The sequence below is a fragment of the Marmota monax genome, unplaced genomic scaffold (assembly GCF_021218885.2).
Source record: "Marmota monax isolate L192 unplaced genomic scaffold, Marmota_monax_Labrador192_F-V1.1 WCK01_AAM20220418_F8-fsc00029, whole genome shotgun sequence".
NCBI lineage: Eukaryota > Metazoa > Chordata > Mammalia > Rodentia > Sciuridae > Marmota > Marmota monax.
In genome coordinates this window covers 12,237,446-12,253,649 of record NW_026693024.1, presented here as the reverse complement: position 1 = coordinate 12,253,649, position 16,204 = coordinate 12,237,446, and the positions used below count along the sequence as shown (strand labels likewise).

At 44.6% G+C, this 16,204-nt stretch overlaps 1 protein-coding gene across 5 annotated transcripts in view; it reads left to right on the top strand.

The window, feature by feature from the left end:
• The window catches only part of Adtrp (androgen dependent TFPI regulating protein), a 91,800-nt gene that overhangs the window by 61,954 nt on the left and 13,642 nt on the right, over positions 1 to 16,204 (top strand). For 4 of the 5 annotated variants that reach the window (XM_046453401.2, XM_046453402.2, XM_046453403.2 and 1 more), the window contains one exon: positions 2,670 to 2,785. In XM_046453401.2, coding sequence (XP_046309357.1) covers positions 2,670 to 2,785 — 116 coding nt within the window. Of the gene's footprint in view, positions 1 to 2,669; positions 2,786 to 6,074; positions 6,316 to 16,204 lie in introns of those variants that run through there. The other variant, XM_058582396.1, reaches the window with a different exon arrangement.

Here is a 16,204-nt window from a genome sequence, read left to right as displayed (position 1 = left end):
CAGAAGCCGTCAGGGGGAATTCATTTGGAAATCCAATTGAATGTCACATACAAAGGGCAGACTCCTTGAAGAGGTGACCAGCCATGCATTCCCAAGTTGTTTATTGTAAAAGCATTAATCACCACAGACTCATTTGCTCCTAAAGCAAACACGCTACATTATTCCACAGGAATCCTGTTCCAGATGATCATTAATGTCGAGAACAGGGAGCTGCTGATTGTGGGCGAGGTTAATAAAATCTGTCAGATCAGTGGTCAGCATAATGGGCCTGTTAATGGCTCTTAATAGCCGAGGCTTCCTTCTGGCTGCAGAGAGTGCACGCCGGCAGAGAGGCAGATGGCTGTCTCTCGCCTCTTGAGGGTGGCCCCTGGATAAACGGAGCATGGAAATCAGTCACTGAAGTGCCCTCGACCCCCATGGGAGGAAGCCCCCACGACTGCCCAGGAGGACAGTCCCACAGTCCAGCATTGTGCACATGGCCGCCTCTTGCAAACCACAGGTCAGCGGACACCCAGCCACCTGGACAGACACTATCCCAGACCCTTGGCCTTGACCCCCTGGGCCCACCAGTGAGATGCAGAATGGCAGTCACACTGATAATAGTGACATCCACAGTGAATGTCACTGGAGGCTCTCACGGGACCCATGACTAAGTACTTGGCAGGCCTGTGCCCCGGTCCTCATAGCACCGCCCTGAAGCTGAAGGACGGAGGAAGGTCGGAGGTAGCTAGTAACTAGCCCGAGGTTAGGTTTGGGAGCTTGTGTCCTCAAACACCGGTGCTCCTTTGTTGGAGGAGGACACAGATGAGCAGCAGCCTAAACTCAGACCAAAGAAGGACACAAAGAGTTGGCCTGGACATTGTTCCACTGGCACATCCAATGATCGACGTGTTTGGGACCAAGCTCGGGCAGAACAGCCATGGTTTGTCAGCAATGTTGTCCCACTGGGATTTGTTACCAAAATGGGGGTCCCAGTTGTTCTGTGTCACCCTCCAGGAAGTCTTCTCTACCCAGTGATGGCCACCCCTTCTCTACCCCCAAGAATTAATTTTTCTTACCCCACCCCTGCCCCATCAAAACTTGTCACATTTCTTGTCATCAGAGGGTCATATTGATGACCTAACGGTGCCCTAGCTAGCTTGTCTGGGCTGGGAGGAACCTACTCCCTCTTGGGAATGCCTCCTGAGCACCTGCTGGTAAAGAGTGCCTGGAGCCGAGGACTGTTGTTCCAAACACGTGGAGTGGGAGCCCAGTGACATTCCCGAGCTCTAAGCACTGCCGTGATCAGGCCAGCTACCTGGAGGCTCAGGATCAGGAGTGGAATGGAGCTGGAAAGCAGATGCTTTATATGCAAGAAGCTGCCAAGACTGTGGAAATTGGGGTGCAGGAATGAAAGAGGAATAATAACCGCAACTCTGAAAAACAGAACGTTATAACACGATTAGAAATTGCCAATAAGTACAGAATGTGGTCAGAGGGGTTTGTGCATGTTTTCAGTAAATGAAAGGGCATTGCAATGTCTCCAGTGACCCTTCCCAGATGAGTTTCCAAAGCCAAGAAGGGGTGAGCTTCAGTAGTCTCCACAAACACCACCCCTCCTAAGGTGGATCCCTGGCTTATGTCATTTTTACAAGTCTAGTTTTAAGAGTTTGGAAGATGTGAGAAAACAGATGGTTATAACTAGGGGTGATGCAGGGAAGGTTACCCAGGGAGGTGTATGCACACCCCACAGAACCTAGCGCCCTTGGCAGGATTGAGCTCAGTCACACGGTGCTGCGTGCAATGGGGGATACAGAGAGGTAAGATGTGTTTCCTGTCCCCAGAACTTGTGGATCTGCAACCCGAGTGCCAGACTGCAGGGTGCAGGATATCATGGCAGCAGAACTGAGTGAGAGAAACTAGAATGGGGAGAATTCAGAGGCATCATCCTGGGAGATCGCGTTGGCCACAAAGAACAGAGAGGATCAGAAAACAGAGAGAGAAGACAAGGTCCACACGGAGAGAGGGTCACCCAGTTCTACCATCATACCCTGCGCCGTGCAGTCTGACACTTGGGGTGCAGATCCACAAGCTCTGGGGACAGGGAACATGTCTTACCCCTCTGTGTCCCCTGTTGCATGTAGCAACATGTGACTGAGTTTAGTCCTACCCGGAGCACTGTTGGAAGTGGGGGAAATAGGCTAAGTACAATGGAGAATGAGGCCTAGTTCCTGTGGAGGTTGAATGTGTGTGTGTGTGTGTGTGTGTGTGTGTGAGAGAGAGAGAGAGAGAGAGAGAGTATGTGCATGGGACGCTGTATATTTGAAAGAATGTATGAGTGTGTGCATGCTTGTGTTTTCATGTATAGGTGTGTGCATGTGTGCACACATGTGTATGTTTGCACATGTGTGTTAGAAGAGGATGGCAGTGGCAGTGGGCAGTGAGCAGGGCCATTAAGGTTGATGACACATTATAAAGAGCCTTGGTAGCCAGACAGAGGAGTTTAGATCAATATGGTAGCGAATAGGGAGACACTGTAGGTCCTTGGGCCCCCAAGGAGCGTGATTTAAACCAGCTGTGGAAAGTCCAGCCTTCAGTGTGCGAGTGGGCAGACTGGAGAAGGAGGAGAGAATCATGGGTACCTTGGGCAGCCAGGACACCCTCATGATCTGCCGTCTTTTCTCCTCCAGCACACGTTCATATTGCCCTTCTCGCTGCTTGAAGTCATCCTCAGGCCACATCACTATCCATCCAAGAAGACAGGAATCACGTTGTTGGCTGCTGGCACTGTTGCTTACATTGCCAGGTAAGAACTGCACAGAGAAAGTCACCTTACGCTTGCTCAGGACCTTCTGGAATATTCCACAAAAGCATACCATTCTGTCAGAGTCTCTCTATGTTGGTTTAAAGGGGGTTTGACCATGTTTAAGCTTCCAGGTAAGACGAATACTTGTCGCTTGATTTCAACACCTGTGGCATGCTCACGTGCATAGGAATGAATGTGCAGGTGTGAGCGCAAACATGGCAAGTCACGACTTCCCCTCACTCCCTTATGAAAAATTAATCTTTCCAAAGCCACACATGTTGCTTTCCCAAGAAAATGTTTGTCTTTGGTTCCATTTGGAATTAAACTATTTGGGTGGCTGAATGATCTGAGGCCTCTAAATACTTTCCATCTTAAAAAGGCATTTGACAGGTGGAGTGTGTTTTGGCCCTTCCTGGGGCCTGGTCCTGATGGGCTTATTTGCATCCACATCTGCCATCGGAGCACCTGGAGGGCCTGGGACGATTGCCCAGGGTCCTGCAGAATGGCCTCACGGGAGGCAGGGGAGAATCAAGTAGCTAGCCTAGATTTCATCATTCAGCCACCTGGCGACACCAGCACTCAGAAATGCTGCCCCAGTCTGTAATCAGGGAATGTGCCTGACCTCCACCTAGTGACAGGCAAGCTCCCTTGCTGCTCTTCCCATCCAGCTGCAAGCTCCTGCCGGAGGGACCACACCAAATAGGAGACCTGCAGACTGGAGAACGATCCTGTTCCTCTCTGGGCTCGCATAAGCTCTTCTCACCTGGAGAACCTCTCATTCCCTGTACAGGGGGTGAGTTCATCCAGTGCAGTTCTGTCAGGGATGGAAGCTTCGAGAGCAGAAGCAGGAGAAAGAGGGGGAGAGCCTATGCCCCAAAACGCGGGTTCCAACAGCGCCTACCTGGTGGATTTCCGCAGACTTTGCTTTAGAGCAAATAAGCTTGGCAGTCATAACTCAGGTGCTGGTTTCTCCCTAACGTTCCTGTCTACTTTCCATGGCTCTTTTCCAGGGATGCCCAAAGTCTTTCTTGCTCTTTCATCTTAACAAAAACACTTGCTAAGGAAATCTACCTCCAGACCCCAGTGTTTTGACTGCTTTTCAGCCTTGGGAGCCTTTGCATTTTAACAAAGGACATTTTTAGAGAGCAGGGCTTAGGCTGAGGACCAGCACTGTGTTCATGGATTCTGCAGAGAAAAACTTGTGTGATCCATAGCAATGTCTCACCATAGAATAAGACTGGACTGTGGTAGGGTACATGCCTTATTGTTGTTATATGTGACTTAACACCATGGAATAAATTCTTCAATATAGAGGGGACCTGGATTGAGATTAGAGTATATGCACATAAAGATATTTCTCTCTATTTTATGTGCTGAAGATAATGAGAGTGGAAAGCATCCGTTTGTACATTCTATCTTTTGTAGACTTCAATTTTTTTTTTGGACCAAGTGCAATTTTTGGAGTTTTAAGTTAAGCACCTTTAGCACACTACCTTTTTCTACCTAAGGATTTGAAAGTTGATCATCGACTCACAGATCCAACCTTGATTTTCTTTTCCTCTTGGAGGCCTGAAGAGCACTTATTGTAGTGGCCATAATGATGAAAAGCAGTGCCCAGGGAGTCTTGGCTTGTCAGTACCTGGGCACAAGTTCCTATGATGCAGAGGATCAGGGGTTTGGGGAAGAAGATGCAATGGGGGAATGGGGTGTGAGCACCTCCAATGTCCATTCAGTTATTTGTCCATGTTGTGCTGATGCCAAGGATGTGACCAGATACAGGTGGTCTGCTGTGTTTAGGGACTGTCTCGGGAAGAGGAGTGTGAACAGACAGTTGGAAGGCAGAGTGGTAAGACCGCACCAGCCCTGGGTGCACAGGTATGCTCAGGAATGGTTTTCTAAAGGGAACGGTTTTTCTAACTGAGACCCAAGAGGGAGTAGGAATAAGTCATAAGAGACATGGAAAGACCTTCAGACAGAGGGAAGAACAGCTCCGTAGGGCCAGGGAATCAGGGGGTGCAGCTGAATTGGGGGACAGGGCAAAGCTAGGTCATGAGTCACAACAATGGATTTGGACTTTTAAACTATTAAGAAGAGAAGTTAAATGTTGTGGTTTACATAAGAAAAAATAGTTGGATGATTCTGGCTGAAGTGTGGAAATTAGACTGAAGAGGAATAAAGTGGATACAACGTTGGCGTTTGTGGAACTGCAGGGGGGCTGATGGTAGTAACAGATAACAATATTGACCAACACAAATAAAAGCAGAGTGTGTGAATGGCAGCGGGTGACTTAGAGATCTCCTGGCGTTGTGGTTTGGATATGAGGTGTCCCTTAAAAGCTCCTGTGTTAATGCAGAAGTGTTCAGAGGTAAGATGATCGGACAGAGAGTGGTACCCTAAAGAGTCCATCTCAGTTTTAGTGGACTGACTGGGTGATAAGTGTACAAAGCTGGGGCATGGCTGGAGGGAGTGGGTCCCTGGGAGCATACCCTGGAAGGGTACATCTTCGCTGTGGTCCCCTTTTCTCCCCTCTGCTTCCTGGCTACCATGAAGGAAGCAGCCTTCCTCCATCTCTCCTGCCACCATGATGTTCTGCCTCACTCTGGGCCCAGAGCAATGGACTCAGCCAAGTATGGGCTCAACCTCTGGAACCATGAACCAAAATAATTTTCCTTCCTCTAAGTTATTCTTGTCCAGTATTTTGGTCACAGAAATGTAAATCTGACTAAATGCACTTGACATTGAAAAATTGGAGCTCCAAGGTCATACGGCAGAGGTGGGGGGACGCGCAAAGCTGGGATCTGGGTCAACGTAAACGATAGGTCTCCTATCTCCAGACTCAGTTCTCTACCCACTGCATTCCCAGGGCCAGGCACTTGTTCAGCTCCCAGCATGTGCAAAACCACCCAGCTAAGTGCTGGTGGCTGGGCAGCCAGAACAGACTCTGCAGCCTAAAAACCGTTCTTGATGCTTTTGTTCCCAGTTCTGTGCTTGGAGGGACACTAAAGTAATGGTAATGGAGCCAGCGATTGGAGGGATGGAGCCCTGGGGCCAGCAGGGTGGGCCCTGCTGCTGGGAAGCTGGGATGATTTGGTCCTTGCTATTGATGAGAAGTACTAAATCAGCACTTGGTACATCCTGCTCCATTTTTGCTAGAATAAATCAAATCAGCTTATTTGAGGTCATTTTATGCTGGTCCGTTGGGGGAAATTTCCCCATCTCTGTCCATTCTCTGGTTAGGGGACCTTCGACTCTTTTTTGCCTGCCATCTCCACCTTTTCACATCTTGCAGGGGCCCATGGGCCCTTGTGGCCACAGACAACCATCAGCAAGTCCCCCACACCGTGGATACCCATGGAGACGCTGCTGGGCGGTGGCAATGAGCCAGCTGTCAGGTGTGCCGATTTGGATGGTCAAATGAGGGAAACGGTGGAGTAGGAATGAGGTAAAAACACGGGCTGTGGGCACAGGGAGCGTGAGAAACAGCCATGAGTCAGAGAAAAACTGCAGCAACTCTGAGCTGGAGAAGCATTTCACTGCTAAAACCATGTTACAATGACCTAAAAATAGCCCCGGAGACCGTGGGGACTGCCATCCAGATACTGCTTGCTTTTTGTTATTTTTCAGATTGCAAAATCGGAGGGCTGGCCCCGAAGTGGGAAAATAAAGCTTTGCAGAGTAGTAATGACTGCAAATCTTTCACTTCCTTTGGAAAGCATTAGTCACCTGTGAGGATGGGAGCTGTTCTCTCCTTCCTGCCCTCTCGCCCCCAAACACCTCACCTAGCGCCCTGTGAGGCAGTGGTGAGGAGCAGGGAAAATAGAAACATTCCTTCTGCTGGTTTTTATTTCTTCTTTGATTGAACAAATATTTCCTCTAACACAGCACCGGTCCTGCTGGGAAAAGCAGCCACACAAGCCAAGCCTCAGCCTGCGTGGGGTTTATACTTAATGAGTGGAAATGAGCTGTGCGTCCATGTTGTAAGAACATAAGCTGGAAAGTAATCAAATGTCATTAAAAAATACCAGGAGCCACAGGAACACGGAAGAGGAGGAAGAGGGGACATCTGGCTGAGAACTGTGGGAAGGACTAGCAGGATCCAAGCTACAACAAGTCAGAGAACGTGAAACCCAGGAGCACAATCCAAGGGCAAGAGGTTTCGGAACACGTGGAGGCAAGGGTCAGTACCTCTCTTCAGCTGGACCTGGGAGTAAATGAGTCCAATAGGAAATAGCCCTGGGACTACCCACTCATGGGGGCTTATGGGTGCAAACCAGAGGAGATACGTGCACACATTCCTTAACTCATAATGGGCTTTGGTCCCAACAAACCCTTCATCAGTTGAAACTTTCCTAAGTGGAAAATTCATTGAATCCACCTGATCCACTGAACAGCACAGCTCAGCAGCCAGGACTCTGTGGAGGGCTGGTGTTCCCCTGCTGGTCATGTGACCCACTGGGAGCTGGAACTCACTGTCAGTGCCCAACATCAGAAGAGAACTGGACTGTGTCTCACTATCCTGGGAAAAGATCCTAATTCAGAATTCTAAGCACCGTTTCTACTGAGTGCCTATCATGTTCCCATTGCTGTGAAGTCAAAAGATGGCTAAGTTGAGCTGGGTGCACTGGTGCATGCCTGCAATCCCAGCCACTGGGGAGGCTCAGGGAAGAGGATCGCAAGTTCAAGGCCTGTCTCAGCACTGTGGTGAGGCCTTCAGCAACTTAGCAAGACTCTGTCTCTAAATAAAAAAATAAAAAGGGGTGGGGATATGGCTCAGTGGTTAAGTGTCCCTGGGTTCCATCCCAGTATCAAAAAAAAAAAAAAAAAAAAAATTAAATGGAACCATGTATGCAGGCAGAGTTGGAGAGTTTATTGTTGCTGTTGTTTGTTTCTGTGGGTTGGGGGCAAGAGTGAGAAGTATTAATGACTTGAACAAAGCATTTTGCCTTCAAGAGTCTTGACAGTTGTGCTGAAAGTGGATTGGACTGACGAGATGGGAGCAACGTGAAGGAAAATCATACTGTGCAAGTGAACCTCAGCCAAGGTGTTATCTAGCTTAGTCCCAATGTCTTATTCTCCACCCAAGGTTATTTCCACTTCAGTGTACCCCACTTCTGAGAGTTTGGAGCACCCTTCAGCCTAGCTGGGTATAGTCCAAACCTTTAAGCACTCTATCCCTGAAGAGTTCCAGTAATCTGCTGAGGACCACTACATGTCCACTTTGTACTCCATACTGAATATTGCAGCCCATAGAAATGGCAGAACGTGATTCCCAGCCCCTGAGCCCAACTTGTCCACCTGGCACCGCATTAAGATTTGGCACGCCACTTCCTCTGGCCAACGCTGCCATTACTCACTTGCCCCTCTGCTGGTAGAAGTAGAGCAATGCCACTGGCCACCACAATAACCCTAGCTGGCCTGCAGGACACCATCCTCTGCTCTTGAAAGACCAGGAACCCACTGATGTGTGTGTCCGCTAGTGTGTAAGGCATTACATACCCAGCACAAGTGTCCCTCGGATATGCAGCTGAAACTCAGCCCTGGGGAGACGTTTGTGAAGTCACTTCCCAAAAGCAACTCCCGTGAGGCAGAAGATTCTTGTCTTCTATGCTCACTCGGGTGAGGTCTCCCTGCAAAGCTTCCTGCACCTACGAGTGCAGCGAACCTTTTAATTTATGCCCCACTTACACATGCACACTTACACCTCCAAGAATACATTAACAATCACCAAAAACTGGCCTAAGGGAGTTCTAGACCAGCCTCTTGCCATACCCAGCATCAGTAGTCCCTGCTTCCCCTATAAATATGTTATGGTAAACTTCCTTCCAGAGCCGCTGTTACCTTTCCTGAAATATGACCTTCATCAAGGTCATCATAAGTTATAACTTCCAATCTCAGTGGGAATTGGGATCCCAGTCTCACTTTCCAAAGAAGGACTCCTCAGCTGTCATATAAATGAATATATAGAAATAAATACAAGGATGCCACACCAGCATCCTTATAATCAACATCTGGGGTCCAGCCAGGCTGGGATGCAAATTCAAGAGGGCCAGCGGTGGAGGGCCAGGAGGGGAAAATGTTACCTAGACTTCCCATCCTACCAGTCCAGACCTCCATTCCTGTCTTAGCACAGCATCTGTAACAGAAATTAGAAACAAGAACAGCCTCAAGAGGGTAAGAGCTGTACAGTCAGAAATAAGACACATACCTGAGTCACATAGTTGAGGGAACAGAGTGGGTTTATGGACTAATTGACACACAGTCAGCGAATGCAAAGGGGAAAATTAGGGATAATTGTAAGAATTTTCAGTGAATGAACTGGAAAGACAGCGTTTCCATGACTAGATGAAGATGAGTTGGGAAAGAATTAGTTTTGGGTGTAAGTAAAGAAGTAAGTCTGACATTCCATACCTAGGTCCTATCCCCCAAAATTATCCATTCAATTGGTTCAGGATATGTCCTGGGCATTGGAATTTTTAAAACTCCCAAGGCAATTATAACATTCAGGTGGGACTCCCTGCCTGCAGGAGCTCCAATCTGGAAATTCACGGTGGCCGACTTAAGAGAGATGGAGTTTGGGAGATTCAGGGAGTTGAACCCCCTGGTCAGATGAGATGACTGGGGAGACAAGGGAACAGGAGAGAAGCTATAAGCCAATCTGGGAGGTGCCCTCCTGTAAGGGACAGGAGGGACCAGAGGCCAGCCAAGGTAGCAGAGGATGATCAGATCATCAGGTGGTAGAAAACAAAGACTGGACAAGAACTCCATGGTCCCTAAGTAGAGAAGAAAGTTCTCAATGGAAGAGGTATGTCAGGGAGGGTTTAGGCAAGTGTTTTCAATCTCCATTCAGGGGTTGCTATTCCAACAACTCTTCTCATTCCTGATATTGTCAAAATCCAGGCAAACTATTTGTTTAATATTCTTGCTTTGAAGTTTCTCTTCTGTATTAGTCAGCTTTTCTTTACTATAATAAAATACCAGGTGCAGACTATTTTATGAAGAAAAGAGTTTTATTTAATTTAGAGTTTTGGAAGCTGAAATCTAAACAGTATGCACAGGTTTGGTCAAGGGCCCCCTTTGGCTGTATCACTTCATGGCAGGAACAAATATATACTTCTGTGTCTTTGTGTTCTCTTCCTCACCTTATTAAGCCACCACAATTCAATCATGGGGGCTCTATCATAATGACCTAACCTAATCTAACCACTTCCCAAAAGTCCTGTCTCTAAACACCACAGTCAGATTAAATTTCCATTCCAAAGGATAAAAACTTAATACTGGAAGACTTTGGAGATTAATCTCTTGCATAAATTTGGGGGAACAAATTATAGCTTCTTTACTCTTTTTTTTGTGCTTTATTTTGCCAGAGTGAGAAAGACATGACATGAAGGTTAAAACTTCAAGAATGATATGCCAAAAGCCCACAGAACTTCCTTATCTCCTTATCTCTAACCACAGACTGCCACTACTTCCTTACTGATAAGAGAGGAGATCTGAATTCCATGGTCACCAAGTTGATGCTGTGAGATTCAGAACGAAGAAACTCTAATTTACTATATATATGTATATATTTTGTGGCCTTCCAGCCTGGCACCCAAAGATTCCTATGGTAGACAGTTCTAGAAGGACATAAAACGTTGTTCCATGACAATTGAGGGGCAGCACATTGGCCTCTTCAAAGTATTAATTCAGTGAAATCCAAACTTGGAAGGCTGGGGGGTTCAGTTCTCAAATTCCAGAGGCGACAGTGATGCCGCAGTCTGGCTGGGCACACAATCACGAGCCACCACGCAGCTTGTAGATTCAAACAGCAACTCTTTATTCCCGAACTCACACCAGCCGTCTACAATCACGTTCTGGGGAAATCCACGTTCTCTGCCCAAATCCACCTCCACTGGGCTTCTATCTCCAAAATATACTGTCTGAATCCCGTGAGAACTCAAGGGGAACTCAGGCAGCAGGATACGCCCTATTCCCAGCAGGAATAATCTTAAACCTTAAACCTGGAACCTAAACCGGGAACGCCCTAAACACGATTATCTTAAAACCGGGAACACCCTAATCTGCCTTGGTCCTTGAGCAAGGTCACTTACATTCAATGTCACTGCAACATGTCAGCAACATGGGGTACGCTGGCAAGGAAATTGTCATACCTACTTGGCTAATGGCTCCCAGCATCTCCCCCCTTCTGAATAATTAAACAACAAGCAATGTGGCTTAAGGACCGTGTCTGGTAGGTTGTCCAATTCAACATATGGTTCTTACCCGTCATGGGAAAAACTGACCTTTAGGCGTCAGCCTCCTGTCTTAGGTTGATACCACTGCAATTGAATCATACCCGTCACTGACTACCGGTCCAGCATACAGCCATACTTGTGGATAGGTCTATGCACCAGTGGGGGGGTGAGGTTCTTTGCCTCACCTCTGTTGGCCCCCAAATTTGGCCTTGGTGCCAGTGGGGGAGTGAGGTTAATGTGGCTTATGGACCGTGCCTGGTAGGTTGTCCAATTCAACATATGGTTCTTACCCGTCATCGGAAAACTGACCTTTAGGCGTCAGCCTCCTGTCTTAGGTTGATACCACTGCAATTGGATCATACCCGTCACTGACTACCGGTCCAGCATAAGCCATTGGCCCCCAAATTTTAGACCATCACTAGCAGAAGGGAGGAGGATACAGAAATGCCACGACACCAAGCCAATTGACGGCTCCTTGGGAAAAATTGCATCACTGGTGACACCATCAGCAAAGATATGTCAGCACTACCACAATTAACATGGGGTGCGCTGGCAAGGAAATAAAAATTGCATCACTAGTGACACCATCAGCAAAGATATGCCAGCATTACCACAATTCGCTGCACCAAACGATAGTTACATAGTCCAGGCAAGTTCTGCAAGCAGTTCAAAGCAGAGGAATCTATCAATATGTCCATTTCCTCCCAAAATCCGTTTCCTCCCAAAGTAAGTTGACTCTTTGATTGAGCATTACTTGTTGAGTTCTTCACCGGCACTGGGATGGAGATAGGAATTCTGGCAATGATGCTAAAGAGACATTATCCTGAAAAGAATTATTAAATATAATGAAAAGGAAAGGTGAAAGTAAACAAACAGATCTGTTAACCTACTTTAAAAACAATCCTTAACAGCCTTTTACCTAATTTAAACTAGTAAACAAACAGATCTGTTAACCACCTTTAAAAACAATCCTTAACAGCTGTTTACCTAATTTAAATTAAACCATTTAAATCACGTGAATAAAAAAATAATAATAATTCGGATCCATTTTTTCATGAGCGCTCCTCATATAAGAAATATGGACATACGCACATACAGACATACAACACAAAACACAAGAGTGTACACAAACGTACAACACATAAGAAAATAGTAAAGGCCTTGTAGCTTTACCTAGGTGAAATCTCCATTGCAATGTTTAAAAACTCCACAGTCAAAAAATAAAACTGATCAGAAAAACATTAACCTAGGTTTGTATGAGCTCAAAAAATAAAAATAGAACCTTATGATGTGGAAAAATGCAATAATAAAATAGCTATTGAAAAAAGCATCCTGGTTAATCACTGTCGCAGATGTAAGAATGGTCAAGCTGGAGTTCTGGATATCAGCTGTTATGGATTTGAGTCAAATCATCTTCTTTTCGATCTGTAGAAACTGTTTTAGTTAATCTCTCTGGAATCCAAATGGGCTGCTGTTCTCCCTGTGGAAAAACACAAACAGACCCCCGACTCCAGACAATCACTGGGTCAGGACCTTTCCATTGTCCTGTTAGAATATCTTTCCAAAGTACTTTAGGCTTATGTACATTTTTTGGATACATATGCCTTTCCACAGCACTAAGTCCTGATGAATCCAAATTTAAAAAGTTTAGAGTAAAAAGCGTTATTTTAAGTTTATCTTTGGGGGATATATACCCCCTTCCAATTCCCTCTTTTTGCTTTAATAAGTATGTTTTAATAGTTTGATGAGCTCTTTCAACTATGCCTTGTCCCTGTGGATTGTATGGGATTCCTGTTATATGAGTAATACCAAATGATGAGCAAAATTGTTTAAAAGAGGTAGAGGTATAGCCAGGACCATTATCGGTTTTTAACTGTTTAGGAACGCCCACAGTGGCAAAATTTTGTAAGCAATGAGCTATAACATCTTTAGTTTTTTCTCCGGCATGAAGGGAGCCCATCAAAAATCCAGAAGAAGTATCGACTGTAACATGTAAATATTTTAATTTTCCAAATTCTGGCAAGTGTGTGACATCCATCTGCCAAATATGGTTAGGTATCAGTCCTCTAGGATTGACTCCAAGATTAACTTGTGGTAAAAATGTCACACAATTTTGACATTGTTTTATTATATGTCTGGCTTGTTCCTTAGTTATTTTAAAACGCTTTTGTAAAGTATTAGCATTAACATGAAACCTTTTATGAAAATTTGTAGCTTCTTCAAATGTAGAGAAAATATGTATGTCATGTGTAGTTTTATCTGCTAAATCATTGCCTAAACTAAGGGCTCCAGGCAATCCTGTATGTGCCCTAATATGTCCTATAAAGAATGGATCTTTTCTGTCCCAGATTAGACTTTGTATAGTGGAAAACAAAGAGAAAACAGTAGAAGAAGGGGAAATCCTACCAGCATCTTCAAGAGATACTATAGCATTAACTACATACTGACTATCAGAAAATAAATTAAATACAGAATCTTTAAACATCACAAAAGCTTGTAAAACTGCATTAAGCTCTACCTTTTGAGCTGATTGTTTGGGTACTAAAAATGTAAAAGTTTGATCAGGGGTAACTACTGCTGCTGTACCATTATTTGACCCATCAGTGAATATATTTGGAGCATTCATGATAGGTGTTTTTCTTGTCATTTTAGGAAAAACTACAGGATGCTTAGACCAAAAAGACAACAAAGGATTAGATGGTAAATGATTATCAAATGAAACATTAGATTTACACATGATTATTGCCCAAGTATTTAACTCATTAGCTAACTCATCAATTTGATCCATAGTATATGGAGTAATAATTTTATTGGGAGAAATTCCAAACACTCCCTTCGCTGCTTTTATTCCTTTGAGTATTAATTGTCCTACAGCCTCAGGATACCTAGTAAGAATCGTGTTAGGAGAATAAGATAAATGTATCCACAATAATGGACCTTCTTGCCAAAATACTCCTGTAGGAATATTTTTTGTTGGTAGTACAATAAATAATAAAGGCAAACTTATATCAATTCTATCCAAATGTATGTTTTCCATATATGTTTCAATAATTTTTAATGCCTTTCTTGCTTTAGGAGTTAACATACGGGGTGAATTTGGATCTGATGGACCTTTTAGAATATCAAATAAAGGTCCCAATTCTCCTGTTGGTATACCTAGATAAGGCCTTATCCAATTTATGTCTCCCAATAACTTTTGAAAGTCATTAAGTGATTTGAGTTGATCTACTCGTATTTGAATTTTTGGTGGACGGACCATGGTTGAGGATAATAGAACTCCTAAATAATTAATTGGAAAATTTAATTGTACTTTATCTATTGCTATCTCTAGATTATAATTTTTTAATAAGTTTGTAAGTGTGGCATAACATTCCAGCAATATGTTTTTATCTTTATGTGCCAATAATACATCATCCATATAGTGAAATATTTGTAGTTCAGGATTTTGATTTCTAAGTGGCTGGATTGCTTTGTTAACATATATTTGACACATAGTTGGACTGTTAGCCATCCCTTGAGGGAGTACTTTCCATTCATATCTCTGATCAGGACCTTCATGATTTAATGCAGAGATAGTAAATGCAAAACGTGGACTATCCTTGGGATGAATTGGAATTGAAAAAAAACAATCTTTAATATCTATAGCTAAAACATGCCAAGTTTTTGGCAAAGCAGACAATTGAGGAATCCCTGATTGAGCAGGTCCCATAATAACCATCTCATTATTAATGGCTCTTAAATCTTGCAATAATCTCCATTTACCAGACTTCTTTTTGATGACAAAAATGGGAGTATTATGGGGAGATATGGAAGGTTGTATATGTCCTTCCGCTAATTGTTGTTTGACCAGATCATGGGCTACTTGTGTCTTTTCTTTTGTCAGGGGCCACTGAGGAACCCACACTGGTCTTTCTGATTTCCAAGTAATTTTGATTGTCTCAGTGGCCCTTTCTGAAAATCCAACCCATGTCTGTCTGTTCCTTGATCTATTTGTACTGGTGCTGCTATACCTTGCCCTTGTTTTCCTAATCTTTTTTCTTTCCTAAAGCCTTGTCTAGCCCTAGTAGTGGGCGCATTAGGATTGATGTTATTTGTTAATGTCAAACCTAATTGATCTAGGACATCTTGTCCCCATAAATTTATAGGAAGATGATCCAATACATATGGCTGTATAGTTCCTTCACATCCTTCAGGATCCTTCCAATCTAATATCATAGAACTTCTATGGGGATTAGTCGCCACTCCTAGGCCTCGAAGCGTTTGAGTGGCTTGTTGTAATGGCCAATGTTTTGGCCATTCTTGACGAGATATGATGCTAAGGTCAGCTCCTGTGTCCAGTAGTCCATTAAACTCATGACCTTGAATATTTAGTTTTAGCATTGGGCGAGAATCTAAATTTAAAGACAACATAGCCCAATCTACACCTGTGTAGCCTAATCCCCTGGAACCTCTTTCTACACTATGACTAGGAAATTTATTATGTAGGCTGGGTATTATTAACAACTGTGCTATTCTATCTCCAGGTGAAATTACTGATATACCTCTTGGAGAACTAGCTATAATTTTTATTTCACCTACATAATCGGGATCAATTACCCCAGGACTTATCATAAGTCCTTTTAATGTAGATGAACTACGTCCCAATAATAAGCCTACTGTTCCTTGGGGAAGAGGTCCTTTTACTCCTGTGGGAATGATTTGAACTCCCATCTCTGGAGTTAATACTGCTCTGGCAGAGGCACAGATGTCCAACCCTGCGCTCCCTCGGGTTTGTCTGATGAGGGATTTAATGGACAATGTGTCCTGGGCACTACCCTGATGGTGTTGCTGGGATCCTCCACTGCCCCGTATATTTGTGGTTGTGGGCCCCGGAGCATTGGGCCCCCCTGTCCGTTTTTTGGCAATGGAGCCTGATGCCTTTCTCCACGATATCTTGGATAAATACCTGGTCTTTGTCCGTTTTTTGATAAGGGAGTACCTTCTATGGTGGTTTGAGAACGGCATTCATTAGCCCAATGTCTCCCTCTACGGCATCGTGGGCAAATACCTGGTATTCTATTCCTTTGATACCTACTTTTGTTAAACCCTCCTCCTATGGGGCAATTCCTTTTAAAATGTCCTGTTTGTTCACAATCATAGCATGTTTTTGGCCTGGCATCTAAAGCCTGTTGTACTGCAGCTGCCA